The 22,399-nt window shown below is 45.9% G+C and overlaps 1 protein-coding gene across 5 annotated transcripts; it reads right to left on the reverse strand.

Annotated features, from left to right (window-relative positions):
• Nucleotides 1–564: 564 nt before the first annotated feature.
• Nucleotides 565–21,861, reverse strand: mapre3a (microtubule-associated protein, RP/EB family, member 3a). 5 transcript variants are annotated; one of them, XR_004557938.1, is made up of 9 exons: nt 21,688–21,861; nt 9,995–10,122; nt 9,769–9,914; nt 9,521–9,677; nt 6,517–6,659; nt 3,571–3,723; nt 3,079–3,154; nt 2,147–2,337; nt 565–1,368 (listed from the first exon to the last, which is right to left on the reverse strand). XR_004557938.1 is itself a non-coding variant. In XM_034159959.1 (7 exons), the coding sequence occupies exons 2-7, from the start codon at nt 10,113–10,115 to the stop codon at nt 3,161–3,163; spliced, it is 759 nt and encodes a 252-aa protein (XP_034015850.1). In that variant the 5' UTR covers nt 10,116–10,122; nt 21,688–21,861; the 3' UTR covers nt 3,082–3,160. The 5 variants fall into 5 exon arrangements, 3 of the variants coding, with proteins under 3 accessions (XP_034015850.1, XP_034015848.1, XP_034015849.1); XR_004557937.1 differs by having other exon boundaries at nt 9,485–9,677; XM_034159959.1 differs by lacking the exons at nt 565–1,368; nt 2,147–2,337 and having other exon boundaries at nt 3,082–3,163; nt 9,485–9,677.
• Nucleotides 21,862–22,399: the final 538 nt, after the last annotated feature.

The raw sequence follows: 22,399 nt of genomic DNA on the forward strand, positions 1-22,399 counted from the left end.
CTGAATGTTTTGCAACGTGACACAATGTTGAAGTGAACACAAAAGGAACAATCAGAATTCTTTCTTTCCTGATGTTGAATGGAGACATAAATCACAACCATCACAGAAAGGCAATAAACGAAGGCTGTAACATTTATGTGGGATGTCACGTAAGACTCAGACAACTTTAGATGACAGGTTTTCAGGATTCAGTGTCTTTCTTCCAAGACATTTTGGGGATCAAATCCACCAAACCTTCAGTTCGCAGGCAACTTGTAGTAATTGTGCTGGAGACCCTCCTGTCCTGTGCACCAACAGCTTTTACTGTATATTCGTTTTGTGAATTGTTCTGTAATTTATGTCTGTAGCATGGCCCAAGCAGAAGGTCACCCCTTTGAGTCTGGTCTGCTTGAAGTTTCTTCCTCAGAGGCAGTTTTCCTTACCACTGTTGCTCTGGGGGTTAGTAAGGTTAGACCTTGTGTGAAGCACCTTGAGGCAACTCTGTTATGATTTGGCGCTTTATAAATGAAAATAAATTGAAAAAAAGTTGGTCTGTACAGCACATTAAGTAGGCACTGACAAATCTTTTTATTTCACAACTGTTTGGTTTATTTATTCAAAACTCAGTCTGTAGATGTTTTGATGGTCAGTAAATGAGTTCCAGAGCAGACATCAACCAGTTTGTAAAGTTAAAACAGCTGGGGGTGGTCTTGGGAGATTTAACCGGATAATGATGACTGCCAGTAATGTTCTAAACTGGCCACAGAGCCTTTAACACTGACATTCTTATTTTCAGTCAAGAACTTCAACCTTCAGTACATTAGCTGCACAACCCTTAACAACAAATGAAAAGTGTAAACACAATATGATGAGCAGTAAAGTATGATTAAAGCTGATATGTGACAGCTTGTATTAATTTAGTGTCAGGCTCCCATATATTTTAGAATAAAACATTAGAACTGCTACAATCTATAACCATGTTTTCAGTTTATGGGTGGCATCCCACCTCTGTGGTTTAAAATTATAGGCTACTGTGTGTCGGCCTAAAAGATACAACAGCAATTAACCAGAATCGTGCGACATCAGACAAAATCTCCACATAAAATACATTTACAAAATATCACTCATTCACAGTCAATGTGTAACATTCTCATGCTCAGACACGTTGCTGATCAATAACGAATAATCGCAGAGCACTGACGCGTCTCGTTAAGTCCTTCAGCGAATCTACATGCCATGAACCTCCATAAATTAAAATCTGAAGCTTGATGCGGACTCAAGCATGAAAGATAACTAAAGTGTCACATGGAGCCTCAGTGTTCATGTACAGTAGGTTTTGCACTAATTTTGCTACAGAGAGTGAAGTGAAACATAAGTTAAATAAATAAAAAATTGTTTGCTGAGAAGGTGGAGGGAATATTTTGCAGAGTTGATGAATAAAGAAAATGAGTGAGAGAAAAGGCTGGATGATGTGGTGAGAGCAAATCAGGAAGTACAAGAGATTAGCAAGGAAGAAGTGAGGGCTGCTATGAAGAGGATTAAGAGTGGAAAGGCAGTCGGTCCAGATGACATTCCAGTGGAGGCATGGAAATGTCTAGGAGAGATGGCAGTAGAGTTTCTAACCAGATTGTTTAATAAAATCTTGGAAAGTGAGAGCATGCCTGAGGAGTGGAGACGAAGTGTGCTGGTTCCTATTTTCAAGAACAAGGGTGATGTGCAGAGCTGCAGTAACAACAGAGGCATAAAACTGATCAGCCACAGCATGAAGTTATGGGAAAGAGTAGTAGAAGCTAGGCTTAGAAAACAGGTGAAGATCTGTTAGCAGCAATATGGTTTCATGCCAAGAAAGAGCACTACAGATGCAATGTTTGCTCTGAGAATACTGCTGGAGTGTTGGAAAAGTACAGAGAAGGACAGAAAGAGGCGAGATTGAGATGGTTTGGACATGTGCAGAGGAGGGACCCAGTGTATATAGGGAGAAGGATGCTGAGGATGGAGCCACCAGGCAGGAGGAGAAGAGGGAGACCAAAGAGGAGGTTCATGGATGTGCTAAGAGAGGACATGCAGGTGGTTGGTGTGACAGAGGAAGATACAGAGGACAGGGTGAGATGGAAACGATTGATCTGCTGTGGCGACCCCTAACGGGAACAGCCGAAAGACAAAGAAGTTTGCAAAAAGTCACTTCTCCTTACAGTTTTAGTAGCTCTGTGAGTGTCCTGATGGCACATTGAAGCAGCGGTGGTCTGTGCTTTCATCTAACAGCGCACCAAAAGGCAAATAAATAACTCCATAATGAGCAAAGACGTTGCTCTCTTACTGAAACCAACCTGCCATCAATATTTACATACTTCACTTTTACGAGGTCTGTCCATAAAGTATCGTACCTTTTTATTTTTTTTTTAAACTATATGGATTTGATTCATGTGTTTTCACGTCAGACAAGCTTGAACCCTCGTGCGCATGCGTGAGTTTTTCCACGCCTGTCGGTGACGTCATTCCCCTTATGAGCACGCCTTGTGGAAGGAGTGTTCCTGCCCCCTCGTCGAATTTTCATTGTCTGGAAATGGCGGAATGATTTGGGGGGTTTTTTTCCATCAGAATTTTTTCAGAAGCTGTTAGAGACTGGCACCTGGAAACCATTCGAAAAATTTATCTTGCTTTCGGTGGAAATTTTACGGGCTTCACAGAGAATAAGGACTGTAACTACAGCTTTAAGGACGGCCCACAATGGCGCTCGGCGTGCTGCGCTCCGAGCCGCGACGACAGGCACGAACCACTGGATTATTTCTAAACGGATGGCTGTGTGGAGCTGGGACCGTCGTGTGCACTTTCTCTGGTTATCACAAGAGCTGGACATCAACCATTTTCCGGCAGATTTCACTTTTAACAAGAGATTTTGTCGTGGAAAGCCGCGCGGAGGCTGTGTGCGTCACGACCGATTCGCTGTTCGAGCGAGACAAAGGAACACCTCCGTTTCGGCGTGCCAGAGGACAAGTTTGGACATGTCTATCTCGGCTTTCAATGCTTACCAGTCGAGTGAGTTATAAGAGAAATTGTGGAGAGCTGGGCTTGTCCGATACTTTATGGACAGAACTCGTATGTCCTTACAACCACCAGGCTCGGCTCCGTTCTCTGTCTTACTCGTGCTGAAGTCACTGGCGTCGGTCGTGCGTTGCTGTTCTTACTGTGCCAGTGGAGGCAGGGAGAAGCAGCAAATAATACAGAGAGAGAGATATACATAAGAGAAAGAAAGAAAAAGACAGAGCACGGATAATGAGTTAGAGAGCACGTGCACACAGTGGGAAACAAATCAGGACAAAAAGAAAAGATGGAGATGTAAGGAGGGAGGGAGACGACGTGTTCAGTATTCATCCTGGTCCAGGTGCGCTTGTTCATCAAGATCGTTATCATCTGGAGGCACAAAGCCTTCCTGAGACACAGCAGACAAGCAGCTTTTAGATACTAAGACAACTCTGATGTATGATTTTTTTTTTCTTTTTTAAATCATCCTTGCTTCCTGACACAAATTCCTTCCAGTGACTGAAAATGGTACAATGCAGCTTGTGTTTGGTGTTGATAAATGATGGATACCTCTGTTGCGTAGAGTATGTCGATTATCCTGCTGAGGATGGCGTTGTTTTCGCTCTCGTGTTCTTGGCAGATGAGCTCAATGTCCCGTAGTTTACTGAAGTAGAAGTCTTTCTCCTTCTCTAGTCCATCCACAGTCAACTTCAACTCCATCAACTTGAGAAAAGGGGGAGAAACATGTTTACACTGCAGCTTTTAAAAGTCTGTGGAACGGTATGTTACAAACGAAGCTAGTGACTGGTGATTTAAAGGACTTCATAAAAACTCATAATGAGGAGTAAACTGTACAGTTTAGAGTAACTGACAACTTGAACAGGGGTCCCACTTTCAGGAGATGTTGAGATCCATAAGCTGAACTGCCTATACTATAGTTTTTGGCCATGGCTATTTGACCCACAAAGCTGTCATGACACCGTTGCAGTTCCATTACTTTAGCGCAACAGCACTGCTAGACACCCCCAAGACCTCATATAGACCTGATCAAATATTGGGGCCCGATTTCATAATCTTGTTTAGTCAACTAAACTCAGTCGACTAATCTTTGGACGGTGGTAATTGCACAAAGTGCTTAGTCAGCTAAAGTTTCGCATTCGCAGACTAACGTTTTTAGCCTGCAACAGAGGAGGCTAATCTTGTTTTAGTCAACAAAACTTCAGTGTCTTATCTTAAAAATTGCAGTTATCATGTGCTCTCTTCTCAAGCCTGTCTTTTGGCAGCTAGGGCCGATGTTGTTCCCTTGGAACACTCAGGAGCACCCCTATGTTGCTCATATTCCTCCAAAAGGAGTGCTTCCTCCACTTTGGAGAACATAGGGGCCTTTGTCCGGGAACACTTCTCCTCTGGTGCGGCGGACTCAGCCATTGTTGTAGCAGACAATCAACCCGGAAGTAAACACAACTCTGGTGCATTGGAAGCGTTTCTTGGCAACAGCACTCGCGAGGCCACTTATGCCCGTGAAAATCGACTAACATTAGATGGCTAATTTACAAATTTAGCCGTCTATGTGAAACGGAGATTAGATGGTTAATGTTGGGTGACAAACCTTAGTCGACTAAGTAAGTTTAGCGGACTAAAAGATTAGACTGCTTTATAAAACCAGGCCCAGCAGGAATCGCCACTAACTGCCACAATGTCAACACAAAATGGCACAAATACATTATATCACCAGTACATGTCAAGGAAAATCAAGACATCAAAGAGATATCATAATGTAACCACAGTTTGCACATCGCGAGGTAGAGTGTGCCAAACTTCCCTTCAAATACAGAGCATGTCATGTATTTTCATCATCAGGAAATACAGTACGGATAGTAACAATGAACAAGTGATGCTGCTGCAGACTGAAACTGAAGAAGAAGAATGTCTGCTGTCACTTGATCCCGAGTGCATGTTGGTGGTTTCTGGGTAGTGTCTTGTGAGGTTTGTGTTGCGTTTGACAAAACCACCAAGATGTAGAAAGAAAAAAAAATCAAGACAATGTGACACAAGACAGTGAATTTTTTTTTAATTTCAAGAAATATCACATCGCACCTTCTGGCCCATGACAACGCATCCTGATGTAGCACAGCATGGTGCCTGACATCAGCAAGAAGCCAACAGGACTTATTAAGTCTAATGCTACATCCTATATTCATACTAGCTTATTGCATAACATGCAAATGCTACTACGCCACAATTGGTAGGGTGTACAAATACTCAGTATGCATTAAGTCGTTGATAAATGGTACCCAAATAATGCATGACCTTCAGTGTACAAATGGACTACACTATGAGGCAGCTGGTGCTTGGTAACCAAAGGACTTCCTGGGAAAATTTAAAGAAAGATTCCAGACATATATAAAATTGTTATCAGCCTACAAATGGTTGAGGCATTGTACAATATACATCAGGAAGTCCTTTTAACTGTTCCCCATAGTAAAATATAAATTTTCACTGCACATGTGAGTAGGCACATATGCTTAATCTGTAAAATGTACAGATTAAAGGACAGGCAATATGGCAGCCGTGTAGTATATATCTGAATTGTGTCCTTATGACTTGCTTCTTTACATCTCGTCCATACTCGAGTAACAGTTGGGTAGTAGTGCTGAAGCAACGTTAGTACATAGTAAGTATTCAGATGCAGGGTTATCATTTGGCGTGCACTGTGGTAAATATCATAAATGTGAAAACCACCCTTTATCCTGTCAGTTGACAGAAGAAGACATCAGATGTCTGCGACATGATAAAGAAAAAGATGCTTTAAAAATGATTAAAACATATCTCATGAAATAAGAAAGCAATTTAAACAAAATGTCTGACATAGACCACATAGGGTCTGACATAGGGGAGGTGATGGTCTAGTGGTTAAGCGTTGGGCTTGAGACCAGAGGATCCCCAGTTCAAATCCCAGCCTGACCGGAAAATCACTAAGGCCCTTGGATAAGGTCCTTTGTAGTGAGCACCTTGTATGGCAGCACCCTCACATCGGCGTGAATGTGAGGCATTACAGTGTGTACAGCGCTTTGAGCGTGTGATGCAGATGGAAAAGCGCTACAGTCAATTTACCATTTATTTAGACCACCACCAATAGTGATCCACAGTTTTCATATGCAGCCATGGGTCATGGAGGAGCTGGAGCCTATTCCAGTGGTCATTGACAATCTGAAATCTGATTGCTTGCTTTAAATCAGCAAATCACAGCAAGTAAATAGTGTTTTTGTTCCACACTTATGAGCATCTCATCAAGTGCCATTTAGGTCTTTAAGCTCCTCACCCTGCAGGCTGACTCTGCCAAACAGTACAATTTCTTTGGCAGGGACTGTTAAAACCCATCAGTACAAAAATTCACCCTCGTCTATGAAAACCTGCATAGTACCTCCAAAAATGGCACACTGAGTATAATAATCCATGCATTCTAAACATGCCACTGTGGTTTGGGTGAGAAACTCTCTTTTGTTGCATGTCTACCTGTTGATTTAGCTCCATGATTTCAGCATCACTTCTACCATTTCTAGACAAAGCTGGATTCTTCCTCATGGCTGGAGTGTTGTGTTGGACCCGCTGTGGTGTTGGCATGTTTTTGGGAACTGTTGGAGATGTTCTCTGTGGTCCTGAAGTAGTTGGACATGGTCAGACACGTTCAGAATTTCAGTCAAGTGAATTTTTAGCATTTATATTGAATTTATAGCAACTGTGGTGATGGATACAACATATTATAGCGAGCTGATGTCACCATACATTACTGTGCAAATGTTTTAGGCAGCCTCCGGATATGAACAATTTTGGATTAAACTGTATTTATCTATCTATCAATCCATCCAGATACAAAGGTACTTCAATTAAAGACAGTGGTCAATTATCTACATACATGAGTTTCAAAATAAAAAATAAATAAACTTGCATTCATTGTAGATGTAGTGCCCAGTACATGACAACACAAAGATGGCTACCAATGATCATTCAATGATAAAAATAACAGCAAAAACTTCATTAAATATGTAATTTTCTTTAAAATAAAAATAAAGTGCAAGAGAACAACCTAAAAAAATATGGTTTAGATGTAGGCACATTAAATATGCCTAAAACATTTCCACAGTACTGTTCATCTCACATAATGTTTTGCCTTTTATGTAATTTTTAAAAATAGAGCCATTTAAAATTGTTTTAACACAAAACTAATAGAAAAGTCACTAATGGACTAAATGGATAATGAAAACCCAAATTTTCACTAAAATTAAATAGTTTAAATGACTGAATTTACTTGTTTGAGTGCCCTTCTAAGTGCTTTATCAAATCTATTGGAAATAATCTCAAAGACAAAACATGCCAACATGTATTATTGCTTTTAAAAAAATGCATTCTGCCAATATTTACAACCACGTTGTTTACCAGTGACAAAGTCAGAAAGCAGGCTTAAGACACACGGCAAGTCTAATAAATTGTTCACCATGATTTTCAAGCTAAAAACTTTTAACAGAGGCATAGCAAGGCTGGTCAGACTGACACAACTCTTGTTAGTAAAATGAGAAATTGGGGGATATCAATCCAGGTTTCAGAGGTCATGAGCTTTAACAGCATTGCTTAACCTGCTTAATGTAGGACACTGGGAACCGTGGTTGCATTCAGTGTTTCTGCAGGTCTTCTAATATCATTGATCATGACCAATTGGAATTAGCCAAATGAAAAGTCAGGAAGACTCAAAAAGGATAACTACATGACATGGAAAGGTAGCCAAAGGTCCCCCACAGAAATGAATCCATCTGTCCATTTTCTACACCTGCTTACTCCAATTAAGGGTCACAAGGGGGAGATGCCAGTCTGTTGCAGAGCCACATGCAGACAGACAAACACAATCACACACATGAAGAATTTAAAGTTTCCAATCCACCTAACCTGCATGTCTTTGGATGTGAGAGGAAGCCGGTGCACCCGGAGGGAACCCACGCAAACACGAGGAGACCATGCAAATGCCACACAGAAAGGGGAGGAAGCGATCCCACAACCTTCTTGCTGTGAGGCAAAAGTGCTAACCGCTAAGCCACCACGCCGCCCTCCTCACAGACATATGCATTCCAAATGTAAACAAGTAACAGGTTCTGCAAACCTCCACACTTGCCCTCCACTGGATGTACGCTTGAGATATTTTCACCTCCCTAGAAGGTTATGTTGCAAAACAAGATTGTAACATCCTAACTTTGGGTCCCCATATATTGTGCTAAATATCACCGCTACCGCCAACAAAGCCATCTTTTCATTTGTTTATAATGTCTTCCACTGATTTCAATGTTATTTGCAAAGTGATGACACCCACCCGCCCACCACCACATATACTTCCACATGGGTGCACAGATAAACAAAGGACCACTAGACCCTGGTGGAGGAACAAGGGGCAACTGGGAAGTCTTGAGCCTGACCCAGAAAAAGTAGGGTGTGGTTCTCCATCTTTTGCATTCTGAGAAACCAACATTTTTCAAGAATGTGTGAAATTCTGACTCACTGGCTGCGATATTGAGAAATGCTGCTTTCTAACAATGCAAAAGATGGAGAACCACACCTTACTTTTCTGGGTCAAGCACAAAACATCTCAATTGCCCCTATTATGTAATTACATCAGTAAAAGTAAACCAAAGATGGTTTTACACTACAAATAAATCAAGTTAATCTTTGTGATTAGCATGAAAAGCATTGGCTTAATGGTGTCAGTGAGACAGTTAAGTCAGTGAGTGGGTCCATAAATGTTCCATAACTCTGTAAAAAACGAGTGCATATTCAGCTCTAAACTTTTAGTTTCTGACAGAAACAAGTAAGGACCACCGAGCCTCCTGTTTTGGGCCATGTGGGCCTCTTTTAACATGCACAATGATCATAATATACAACAAAGACAGACAGGCCTATCTAGCTGCAACAGAGCCCTAAACAGGAGGTTCACTGGTCCTCCCTTGTTTCTGTCAGATCCCAAAATTTCAGAGCTGAATATGTGGTCGTTTTTATGGAGTTACTTATTGAAATTTTGCAAAGGCACTCACTCACTGAATGCAAAAATCCTAATGTTTTACCTGATAATTGCATGGACAATTCCACTTGTCTGATTTCCTTTTCATATGCTTAGCAACTGTAAGTAACCACTGCACCACCAGACCTTTCTTGAAACCATACCGCTGCCTTCATAATTCTGATGCCTGCAGAGGCCTTTGATCTACCTTCACCAGTCACATGATTTTTCAATGAAATACCCTTCACGAGTCTCCCACTGGACAGACTCAGTCATGTTACACAGCGTCATGTTACTTGCGAATGCTGCGCAGCGAGATGGTTCTAAGAAGACAGCAGTCATTCTGTGAATCGTGCTGCTCATACCACTTGCTTGCAGGGGGAGCTCTATGAGCCATCCAAAGCTCAGCAAGACCGTGCAGCTAAGGCAAAATTCTTTGGTTACCTGTGATTCTCTTTGGTTTGTGGATAAAGTGATCACCTGGGTTGGGGGGAGGGGCTACATCCTGCCCCTGTCTGGCTAGTAAAGGGTCATACTCCTTCCCATCATAGTTGGCATCAAAGAATTTCTTGAACCACTGCACAAATTCAAAGTTGTCCTGAAACTTTCCTTTTACAAGCTTCTCTACAGGAATTATCTGCAGAACAGAAACAGGTTGCAGGTGGTGAATACATTTTGTGCTTCAGTTACATAGGAGACGAAACAACAAATCCTCTAAATAGACTGACTTTGTCGACACTCATCCTTTTAAAAGCTGCCTGAAGAACTTTGAAGTTGTGTATAAATTCATGCTCCAGCTTGGCTTGAAATTTGACCTTCTTCAACAGGATGCAGCCTGGAAACAACATGTCCATGAACTGGCAATATGCCGCTCCTGTAAAACACAAATTCATAGCAATTTTTAACTACAAAATATTTGCAGAAACCTCATCTGAGGACACCACTTGGCCTGACCTGAACAGAGCTGTTCAATCTTGGTGTAGGTGAGATGCAAAGAATCGTTGACCCATGCCAGCATGTCATGCCGGCTGAGGTTCTCAATGGACACAGATGTAGCATAAACATTCACTGCCATCTTTTACCTGAAATGACATTACAAAAAGTCTCAGTCAGTCTGTTTGCTTACCAGTTATGTTTATCTCAATCCTGTTAACAGCACAGGTCTAAGATTGTACTAGGGTACCATAATATAAATAAAAATGTGATGAAAACACTTTGTCCTGTTGAAAGGTCAATCTCATCAGTAATGACACTCATAACATTTTATTTATTTCAGCAAAGGGAGTTTGTACCTTGCCTCTTGCCCAATGATTGCTGGGATAAAATTCAGCTTCAGCTCCCCTATATAGGCCCGAAGGTCCTTTGGTGCCAGTGCTTATCTCTGGAATCCATAGCGTCAAGCGAATGCGAGGTCACAACAACATAGACCTGAGTTTGAATCCCACTAAGGCTACCTATGTGTCCTTGGTCAAGACAGTTAATCTACATCATCTCAGTCCAACCAGATGTAAATAGGTACTGCCTCAGCTGGGGAAGTAACCTGCCTCAGACAGGTGGTAAATCCAGAGGGAGTCATAGCCTCTCATCCGCCTGACACTGGAATCTAGAGATAAGCACCAACAGGCCTTGGGGTCTATATAGGACTTAACTCTCTTCTTCTTCTCCCTGTTTATGTAGCAAGTACTGAATTAGAAAAAATGTGAAATGAAAATCTAAGTACAAGAAACTTGTTGTGTGGGCCGCTGAAGAGGAGGTACTGCTGGCCCACCACCACCAGAGGGCGCCCTGCCTGGAGTGCGGGCTCCAGGCACCAGAGGGCGCCGCCGCCTCACGTGAGCAGCTACGGTGACAGCTGTCACCCATCACCTGAGACAGCTGACGGCAATCATCTGTGGGGTATATCAGCAGGACGGCACCTCCACCTCATTGCTGAGATATCGTTTCTACCTACGAGGTAACGTATCAAAGCTGACGGAGTGTATCCTTTTGTATTAGTGTATAGCTTGTGGATTATTGTTCCAACGAGAGGTGGAGGTAACTTCCCTGCTGTTCGGAGTCTTGGGTGCAAACGCGCCCCCATCTAACTGTTCTTTGTTCCTCGCCAGCAGTACCAGGTCCGACACGCGGAGGCAGTGGCCACCTGGGAGTTCGGGACTTGGCGGCTCCAGTATTTCCGGGGTCCTGTGGCGGAGGAAGCCGTGTGGTTCGGGTCTTACCTTGGAGAGGCGTCTCCTATCTTCGAGCCTGCCCACACGACACTTTTGTGAATTGACTATTGTCCATTTCGTGATTGGTTGTATTCGTTGTGCACGTTCACAACAGTAAAGCCTTGTTATTTGACTTTCTCCATTGTCCGTTCATTTGCGCCCCCTGTTGTGTGTCCGTGTACTGACACTTTCCCAACAGGATATCTCGGCCAACGTCATGGATCCCGAGGGGCGTCAACCGGCTGTTGAACGGCCAATGGAAGAACAGGACGCGCAGGCGTCCGCGGGAGGGGTAATCGGTGAGTTGCAGCGGATCCTCACCGCTTTCACGACTCGGTTGGATTTCATGACCGAGCAGAACGTCCTCCTGAACCGCAGGGTGGAGGCTCTCGCCGCGCAGGTGGAAGCGCGCCCTCCGGGCGCCGCTGCTTCTCTCCCTCCCGTAGATCCTGTGCGTAACGTTGACGTTCCACTGGTTGTTCAACGACCTCTCCCTCCTTCCCCGGAAGCATACATAAGCCCTCCAGAGCCGTATGGAGGCTGTGTGGAGACGTGCGCGGATTTTCTGATGCAGTGTTCGCTCGTCTTCGCACAGCGTCCCGTTATGTACGCGACCGATGCTAGTAAAGTAGCTTATGTCATAAACCTGCTTCGCGGTGAGGCACGCGCTTGGGCTACAGCGCTCTGGGAGCAGAATTCACGGCTCCTTCTGACATACGATGGGTTTGTGAGGGGGCTCAGAACCGTGTTCGATCACCCTAATAGGGGCGAGACCGCTTCAACCGTGCTACTGTCAATGAGACAGGGGCGCCGGAGCGCAGCTGTTTATGCAGTCGACTTCCGCATCGCGGCTGCGAGATCCGGCTGGAATAACGCTGCCCTCCGCGCCGCCTTTGTAAACGGACTGTCTTTGGTTCTCAAGGAGCACCTGGTGGCTAAGGACGAACCGCGGGATTTAGACGGGCTTATCGATCTAGTCATACGGTTGGACAACCGGTTAGAAGAACGTCGGCGGGAACGAGACGAAGGGCGTGGCCGGGCACGCGCCGTCCCTCTCCCTTCCGGTTCCGACCGCGCTCCGCCTTCCCCACGCTCCACGGCCCCTGCGTTCCGTGGGGCCACAGCTCCCCCTACTGACGAAGCTATGGACACGAGTAGGGCAACATTTAGGGCACCAGCTGCACAGAGGAGACGGGCCCATGGAGCTTGTTTTGTTTGTGGTGCACTAGAGCACCATGTGAGAGACTGCCCCGAGCGGTTACAACACCAACGCCCGCCCCTAGAGACTGGGCTAGGGGTGGGCCGAGACATTCACGTGGGACACACCCACATTGCTACACGACTCCCAGTCACGATCCTGTATGAGGATTTAACCCTGAAGGCCCCAGCACTGGTGGACACGGGCTCTGAGGGGAATCTGTTGGACTGCAGATGGGCCAGGGAGATAGGGCTCCCTCTGGTGGCGCTTACCTCGCCTGTGCAGGTTCGAGCGCTAGATGGCTCCCTGCTCCCTCCGATCACACATAAGACACCACCTGTAACGCTGGTGGTGTCAGGAAACCACCGGGAGGTGATCGAGTTTTTTGTGACTCAGGCCACTTCCCGTGTGGTTTTAGGCTTTCCCTGGATGTTGAAGCACAATCCCCGGATTGATTGGCCGTCCGGGGTAGTGGTTCAGTGGAGCGAGACCTGCCATCGGGTGTGTCTAGGTTCCTCGGTTCCTCCCGGCTCCCAAGCTAAGGAGGAGGTCAGAGTCCCGCCCAATCTGGGGACGGTGCCGGTGGAGTACCACGACCTTGTCGACGTGTTCAGCAAGGATCTGGCGCTCACACTCCCCCCCCACCGTCCGTACGATTGTGCCATCGATTTGGTTCCAGGCAGTGGGTTCCCGTCCAGTAGACTGTACAACCTCTCACGGCCTGAGCGCGAATCAATGGAGACCTACATCCGGGACTCGTTAGCTGCCGGGTTGATCCGAAATTCCACCTCCCCGATGGGCGCAGGTTTCTTTTTCGTGGGTAAAAAAGATGGCGGACTTCGTCCATGCATCGATTATAGGGGGCTGAACGAAATCACGGTTCGCAACCGATACCCGTTACCCCTGTTGGATTCGGTGTTCACGCCCCTGCATGGAGCCAAGATTTTTACCAAGCTTGATCTTAGAAACGCGTATCATCTGGTTCGGATCCGGAAGGGAGACGAGTGGAAGACGGCATTCAACACCCCCTTAGGTCACTTTGAGTACCTGGTCATGCTGTTCGGCCTCACAAACGCCCCTGCGACGTTCCAAGCCTTGGTTAACGACGTATTGCGGGACTTCCTGCACCGGTTCGTCTTCGTATATCTAGACGATATACTCATCTTTTCTCCGGATCCTGAGACTCATGTCCGGCATGTACGTCAGGTCCTGCAGCGGTTATTGGAGAACCGGCTGTTTGTTAAGGGCGAGAAGTGTGAGTTTCACCGCACCTCTTTGTCCTTCCTGGGGTTCATCATCTCCCCCAACTCCGTCGCACCTGATCCGGCCAAGGTTGCTGCGGTGAGAGACTGGCCCCAACCCACAAGCCGTAGGAAGCTGCAACAGTTCCTCGGCTTTGCGAATTTCTACAGGAGGTTCATTAAGGGCTACAGTCAGGTTGTTAGCCCCCTGACAGCCCTGACCTCACCAAAAGTCCCCTTCACCTGGTCGGATCGTTGCGAGGCCGCGTTCAAGGAGTTGAAACGGCGCTTCTCGTCTGCACCCATTCTGGTGCAGCCCGATCCTAGTCGCCAGTTAGTGGTTGAAGTGGACGCCTCGGACTCAGGGATAGGAGCTGTGCTGTCCCAGAGTGGGAAGACCGATAAGGTCCTTCATCCGTGTGCCTATTTTTCCCGCAGGTTGACCCCGGCTGAACGGAACTATGACGTCGGCAACCGAGAACTCCTTGCGGTGAAAGAGGCTCTTGAAGAGTGGAGACACCTGTTGGAGGGGACGTCCGTGCCATTCACGGTTTTCACTGACCACCGGAACCTGGAGTATATAAGGACCGCCAAGCGGCTGAATCCCAGGCAAGCCCGCTGGTCACTGTTCTTTGGCCGTTTTGACTTCCGCATCACCTACCGGCCCGGGACCAAGAACCAGAAATCGGATGCCTTGTCCCGGGTACACGAAGACGAGGTCAAAGCGGAGTTGTCGGATCCACCAGAACCTATCATCCCGGAGTCCACTATCGTGGCCACCCTCACCTGGGACGTAGAGAGAATCGTCCGGGAGGCCCTGGCACGAAGCCCGGACCCCGGGACTGGACCAAAGAACAGACTTTACGTCCCACCAGAGGCAAGAGCTGCAGTCCTGGACTTCTGTCACGGCTCTAAGCTCTCCTGTCATCCAGGGGTGCGAAGAACCGTGGCAGTTGTCCGGCAGCACTTCTGGTGGGCGTCCCTGGAGGCCGACGTCCGGGACTATGTCCAGGCCTGTACCACCTGCGCCAGGGGCAAGGCCGACCATCGCAAGGCTCCGGGACTGCTACAGCCGCTGCCCGTGCCTCATCGCCCCTGGTCCCACATCGGCCTGGATTTTGTCACGGGCTTCCCGCCGTCCCAGGGAAACACCGTGATCCTCACGATAGTGGACCGATTCTCAAAGGCGGCCCACTTCGTGGCCCTCCCGAAGCTCCCAACGGCCCAGGAGACAGCGGACCTCCTGGTCCACCATGTCGTCCGCCTGCATGGGATACCATCAGACATCGTCTCCGATCGCGGTCCCCAGTTCTCCTCGCATGTCTGGAGGAGCTTTTGCCGGGAACTGGGAGCCACGGTCAGTCTCTCGTCCGGGTATCACCCCCAGACCAACGGGCAAGCAGAGCGGGCCAATCAAGAAATGGAGCAAACACTGCGTTGTGTGACAGCCGCGCACCCGGCGGCCTGGAGTACTCATCTGGCCTGGATCGAGTACGCCCACAACAGTCAAGTGTCATCAGCCACCGGCCTCTCCCCCTTTGAGGTGTGTTTGGGGTATCAGCCCCCATTGTTCCCGGTGGTTGAGGGAGAGGTCGGTGTGCCCTCGGTCCAGGCCCACCTGCGGAAGTGCCGTCGGGTGTGGCGTGCCGCCCGTTCTGCTTTGTTGAAGGCCCGGATGAGGGCGAAGACCCATGCAGACCGGCGGCGGACCCCGGCCCCTACGTATCGCCCCGGGCAGGAAGTGTGGTTGTCCATGAAGGACATCCCGCTAAAGGTGGCCTCCCCAAAACTGCAGGACAGATACATAGGACCGTTTAAAATTCTCAAGGTCATCAATCCCGCCGCAGTGAGGCTTCGGCTTCCAGCCTCACTGCGGATCCATCCAGTATTTCATGTGTCAAAGCTCAAGCCCCATCACACCTCGCCCCTCTGTACACCCGGTCCGGCACCACCTCCTGCCCGGATCATCGATGGCGAGCCGGCTTGGACAGTGCGCCGGTTGTTGGACGTCCGACGGATGGGCCGGGGCTTTCAATATCTGGTGGACTGGGAGGGGTACGGTCCCGAAGAACGCTCCTGGGTGAAGAAGAGCTTCATCCTGGACCCGGCCCTCCTGGCCGACTTCTACCGTCGCCACCCGGACAAGCCCGGTCGGGCGCCAGGAGGCGCCCGTTGAGGGGGGGGTCCTGTTGTGTGGGCCGCTGAAGAGGAGGTACTGCTGGCCCACCACCACCAGAGGGCGCCCTGCCTGGAGTGCGGGCTCCAGGCACCAGAGGGCGCCGCCGCCTCACGTGAGCAGCTACGGTGACAGCTGTCACCCATCACCTGAGACAGCTGACGGCAATCATCTGTGGGGTATATCAGCAGGACGGCACCTCCACCTCATTGCCGAGATATCGTTTCTACCTACGAGGTAACGTATCAAAGCTGACGGAGTGTATCCTTTTGGATTAGTGTATAGCTTGTGGATTATTGTTCCAACGAGAGGTGGAGGTAACTTCCCTGCTGTTCGGAGTCTTGGGTGCAAACGCGCCCCCATCTAACTGTTCTTTGTTCCTCGCCAGCAGTACCAGGTCCGACACGCGGAGGCAGTGGCCACCTGGGAGTTCGGGACTTGGCGGCTCCAGTATTTCCGGGGTCCTGTGGCGGAGGAAGCCGTGTGGTTCGGGTCTTACCTTGGAGAGGCGTCTCCTATCTTCGAGCCTGCCCACACGACACTTTTGTGAATTGACTATTGTCCATTTCGTGATTGGTTGTATTCGTTGTGCACGTTCACAACAGTAAAGCCTTGTTATTTGACTTTCTCCATTGTCCGTTCATTTGCGCCCCCTGTTGTGGGTCCGTGTACTGACACTTTCCCAACAAAACTTGTTTTTTATGATGATGATTTGGCTGCAAATCAGTTTCCAGTGACTTATAATTTCCAAATAAATTATTTCATGTTAAACTCTGTTTTGAAAAAAAAAAAAAAAAAAAAAAAGAATAAGAATGGTTAGAAAAATGTAAACAAACAATTTGCACCTTTATGCCTGAGGTGGAATAGAAATGTTGCACAGCAGGATTTACATCCATACATCTTCCATCGTATATCCAGGTTTTCCATGAACATACTGTACATCCTTTTTGTGGATCAGAATTTTTTTCCCTTTTAAATATGTTATGTTTTTATTTTAATTTCATGAACTGTTCTGCACTTGGATGATGTAGAATATACTACAGCACCAAGCTGCTCCCATGCAATTATTTTTTTTTAAGTCACTGCCGAGGTCTAACAAAAATGATTTGTTCCATTTTGTGGATCAAAACTTCTATTTCTGTATTCAACAGGTTTGTATTTATCTCGTTCAATTACTCCATATTGTCAGATACAAACAAATTCATTTGTATATCCGACAATATGAAGTTTTTTGTATGGCTTAGACAGTGTGGTAGAGAGGTGAAGAAAGGTGGCTAGAGAATATCTGCAAGAGTGAAGGGGAAAGCCTAAAAGACAGTAGTGAGACCAACTATATTGTTCGGTTTAGAGACAGTGGCGCTAACAAAAAGACAGGAGGCAGAGCTGGAGGTGGCAGAGCTGAAGATGTTGCAATTCTCTTTGGGAGTGACGGGGATGGACAGGATTAGGAATGAACAAATCAGAGGAACAGCTCAGGTGGAACGGTTTAGAGACAAAGTCAGAGAGGCGAGATTGAAATGGTTTGGACATGTGCAGACGAGGGACTCAGGGCACATAGGAAGAAGGATGCTGACGATGGAGCCATCAGGCAGGATGAGAAGGGGGAGGCCAAAACGAAGGTCTATGTATGTGCTAACAGAGGACATGTAGGTGGCTGGTCTGACAGAGGACGGTGCAGAGGACAGGGTGAGATGGAGATGACTGATCTGCTGTGATCAGCCAAAAGAAGAAGAGGAAGAAGCCGGGAACAAAAAAATATACATATCTTGTAACCAGAAAAGGTTCTTTGGTGTGGTTCTTTATGAAAATGAGATTTCACAGGCATCAGCATGATTATTTACAATATGTTAAGATTTTTCAATGCAGAATACTTACAGGTGTGCCTATGATAAGTCTATAGACAGTTAATAACTTCCAATTTTTCTTTTCTTTTTTTTTTGTTTGTTGGGGATGAGCATTCTAAAATTTTCTTTGTATGAATGAATTTCATACAAAAAAATTAAAATGCATATTTGGTGAGAGACACATCTTGAACTGGTTTGCCCTCTCTATGATGTGCTCATATGATCAGTGAGAAGACAAAGGAGAAATCTCTGTCTCTGACTTCCTGAAGTGGGAGTGACAAACGGTTCCTTTCTATTTAAAACAACAGGAACAGAAACGGGTTGTTTATTAAGCTGTTTTCTCATATGAACTCTGGACTCTGTCTGAAGAATCAGGCCCACACATTGCCCAAAATTACTATTTAATGTTATGTGTCGACGCGGGTTGAGGAGCGGACCTGCGTCAGACGGAACCCAGCGCTAAAAATAACCAGAAAGCGGTTCCAATAACAAAAACAATTTATTGATTTCACCCGCTGGTGCATAATAAAGTGTTAAAACTAAAATAGCGTCCTTCTGGTGGAGTGAAGGCTGGCACGCTCTCCAGCGCCCAAAAGGATCGAAGCCCGGTGCTCCTGGACTCACCACTACCGCCAAACACCCCCCAGGTGGACACGACAAACGACTCTCTGCGAAGGATTAGAAGAGGTGAGGTAAGTCAGCAGTTACAACCAACATCCTTCAAAAGACACACACCATCAGCAACACATTCAGGTCTGTATTTTAAGCTTTATGCAAATGACCAGCTTCTCACAACAGGTGGAGGATCACTTGTCCGCACGCCACAGAAGTGAGAAGCCAGCTGCACAATTCCCATCACAATTCAAATATACTGCGTAACAAAATACCAAGTTACTATCAACAATTAGTCAAACACTTAATCACCTCTGATGTGTGCTGACAGCATGTGTCCCTCACCCTTCCTCCTTCACGGGCTCGATGTGTCAAACCAAGGCGCGGTCCTCAGCGTCTCACAAACGAACATCACAAGGTCGAGTTCCCGGCAGTTCTGCTTGAATCACACATGACTTAAATGCAGAACGCCATCCAATTATCTGCTTCAGCTGAAAGTCTTTAAGGCTGCACGTGAGCACCATTCACAGGTGCTGCACATGATGTTGATGAGGGTGGAGGACTCTTCAGCCAGCCCTTCTCCACAGACAAATCAGTTCTCATGCCACCTGGAGAGCAAAGAAAAGAAAAGAACACCAAAATATCCAGCCACACCCCCCAACACACAACAATTTAACACATGTAGCACCCAACAGGACACAGTCCTTGTCAGTTTAGATTTCGCCCAACGGAAAGACCACGTTTGGTTTTGGCGAGGGATGGTGGCTGGGTAGAGCATCCAGGAGGCAGAACCTGACAGCAAAAGGATGATGTGCCAACTGCTCTTGCTGTTCCTTGAAACTGTGGGACAATTATGGCATTGGCCTTTATCGAAAGAAGCTCCTGAATCACATTTTCTGTCCAGCTAGACATTTTTCTTGGTGACTTCCTTAGATGCTTGTATTCTCCTAGTTTTGCACCAGTCGCATGACAGAATTACATCAGCATATCCCCTTAAATGCTGCATAGGTCTTTCAGGCAATGACCTGCACTATTCACACATGAGCTCAATCAGGGTTTAACAAAAATATCACATTAACCACTTAGAAATTAAGTAACAATGTGAAATGTGACCATTAAGTGACAACATGAAATTTCAGATGCAGTTTGCCAGAAGGCACATGGAAGACTCAAGCCTAGGTCTGATCCATTCTTATATGAAAGCACTTCTATGCTTCTGTTGCACTCCAGCATGAAGTTGTAACTTGTGGTGCAACAGATAAAAAACTGCACATTTCTCCAATCACAGCTACAGAAGACTGAAACTCTGTCAGAGCTGTCACATGGAAGGTGTCTTGGGAGCTTTCCTCAGTCCATCTCCTTGTTACACGGTCACTGAGTTTTAGAGACCTGCCTGTTCTACAGATTTATCAGAAAACCACATTGTTTGTATTTCTTAATGACTGATGTAAATGAAATCCAAGACATATTCAAGTGACTTGGAAATGTTAACCTCTCCATCCCCTAACACAGCTAAAGAAAGCTGGCTGTAAAAGTGATGATTTGTGTTCAAAATAATTCTTATATTTATGTTGCCCAGTTATTATTTGCCAGGGTGGTGGCCAAGCGGTTAGTGCGCTTGGTTTCAGTGCAGATGTTTCCTGGTTCAAACCCCACCCCTGCCACATTTCTCCATGTAGTGTGGAGTTGGGTCAGGAAGGGCATCCGGTGGAAAACTTGTGCCAAATCAACATGCAGCTCCTCATAATCCCGAGTGAAACCAAGGGAGCAGCCAAAGGGACTTACTTATGTTGACCAGTAATTTATGGATGCTGGATTGGGAGGTACTATAACTCCTAATTGGTTAATGTGAAATTTTTGTTAAACACCTGAAAATAAAGCTGAAAACACATCTTGGTTGATTCATCTGAGACAAAATTTTATATATATATATATATATATATATATATATACATATATATATATATATAAATTTTGTCAGGCTGCACTTTAACCGCTGCACACGGACAACACCATTAACATTACAACATAAAACTATTTTTATATTGTACCTAAAACTCTCATGAATATATTCTCTGGGTTTATAGACGTTGTTATTGCATTTATGTAAACATGCGAGAATCACAAACTGTCTCCCCGTTATTTTCAATGGGAGTTGCTGTGAGCTACGCTCACTTCCTGATCATGTCGTTCTGGGGGAAAGTGAAGTTTGCTCTTTTAACGTCTTGATTATTGTCCTTTACAACACTGTTTGCCCTCTTTGTTCCAGACTAATATATATAATATGCCTGTAATTCGGTTTGCGTTTATTAAATTCCAGATTAAACATAGCAGACACGGATTATTTGTTATAATTGTTTTAGCGTATTTGTTTAGCGTAATTGTTTCAGGGTATCATGCAGCAGTCTCTTATTAACGTGATGAAAAGCATAAAAAATTATATTTCTGTAGTATAATATTCATTTACAATTGTCATCATGTGGATTCTCTATGTTGTTTTGACTGCAGCGACTCTTTGGCGCGCAAGAGATTATGGGATATATCAATAGGGCGAATACCATAAAGCATGTTGACATATTATTTTAGCCATTGGGAAACACATTTTAGTGTGTCTGAAAAAGACATTTTACTGTCTTTTACCGCTTACATTTGTTCGTGAAGATCTTTCACACACCTGGAAGATGCATGCTCACTCTTTGCTGGTCCTGCTGATCCCTCACACTGATGTCAAAATAGACATGTTAACAGTGCCTGCAGCAGAACTGTCTATTACTACAGGAAAATGGGCAAACCGAGGGTCCTCGGGGACAGACAGAGAGCAGACACAGCAGTATAGCTGATTCACACTTTGCAGCAATTAGCCTGGACTCAGTCACTGGTGTGGGGACCCACCTTCAGCAGCATTCTCTCACTGGTGGGCTCGGCTAGCTTACAATAACACGATTATAAGCCTCGATAAAACATTTTCTGACACAAAAAAAGCACAGAACTACTCAATGGGCACTGACGTTACATGTTATTATTATCTGTAATTTACAATATGTTATTATATCGATAAAGGCGCAGTGTATTCCCCCCACCAAAAAAAGATGTCGGGCCTAGGATAATTACTGGAGCGACCTCTGAGCGACAAAAGAAGCAGTCCGTGTGGAATATAAAGGCAGACGGGTAATAATATAGTCCGAACTGAGAACAATAAATGCGCCGTTTTCTTTTGGTTAAAACGTCGCAGCGCTCGTGCCATAAGCGCCCCCCCAACTGCGGGCCTCCTCGGGAAATTCTCTCCACGCGTGGAATTCAGTTGGCTTTTTTCCCCCCTCACATAAACACGGTTTTTGTACAGAAAGCAAGATTAAACAGAAGACTCACTGTATTCCGTGTGTTGTTCTCCAAGCCGGCAGTCTTGATTGTGTCAACGGCCGTTGGCTGTCGTCACGCGCGGTGCAGCAGTGCTTAGTAACGGGCCGCCCTGTCTCGAGCTGCAACAATCCAACCTGCACTGCGCATGCGCACGACTCCATGCTGTTTAAAGGGTCATTATTATAAATATGACTTTGGCCCAGTGCAGTTGCATGTTGAGTGGCAGGCGTCCTGCTCAAAATTCCACAACAGGATCATATCGGGGAAAATGTGGCTTGTGTTTTCCTCTTTGAAAGTCCAGTTCCTCTTGAGGATGGGTTCTAAATTTTGCAATCTGTTTTCTGACTGCTCCGCATTGCAAGCTCAATTGTCATACTATACAAATAATGAATGTTTACAAGTGCAATGGTAAGAATATTTCATGAGGTGAAAGATGGAAAGTTCCATTCAACGAGGCTGCAAAATATTCGTTCCATTGCACAAATGAAAAAACATTAATTATTTGTTTTATATAACGCCTAGGGCTGGGCAACGTTAACGCGCTAACGTTGCGTTAATTATTGAGGTCATCATCGCCGACAATTTTGTTCCTCCCCTTAACGCTGCGGTTTTGTTTTGTTTGTTTTTTTTAGCCTTTTATGGCAGTCGTTCGTTGCCTTTTATTTTGAAAGCGTCAGCCGGGAGCGAGCTTCTGTTGCTGCTTCCTGCTGATAGCTGAGTT

The sequence above is a fragment of the Thalassophryne amazonica genome, chromosome 19, assembly GCF_902500255.1.
Source record: "Thalassophryne amazonica chromosome 19, fThaAma1.1, whole genome shotgun sequence".
In the NCBI taxonomy this organism is placed as follows: domain Eukaryota; kingdom Metazoa; phylum Chordata; class Actinopteri; order Batrachoidiformes; family Batrachoididae; genus Thalassophryne; species Thalassophryne amazonica.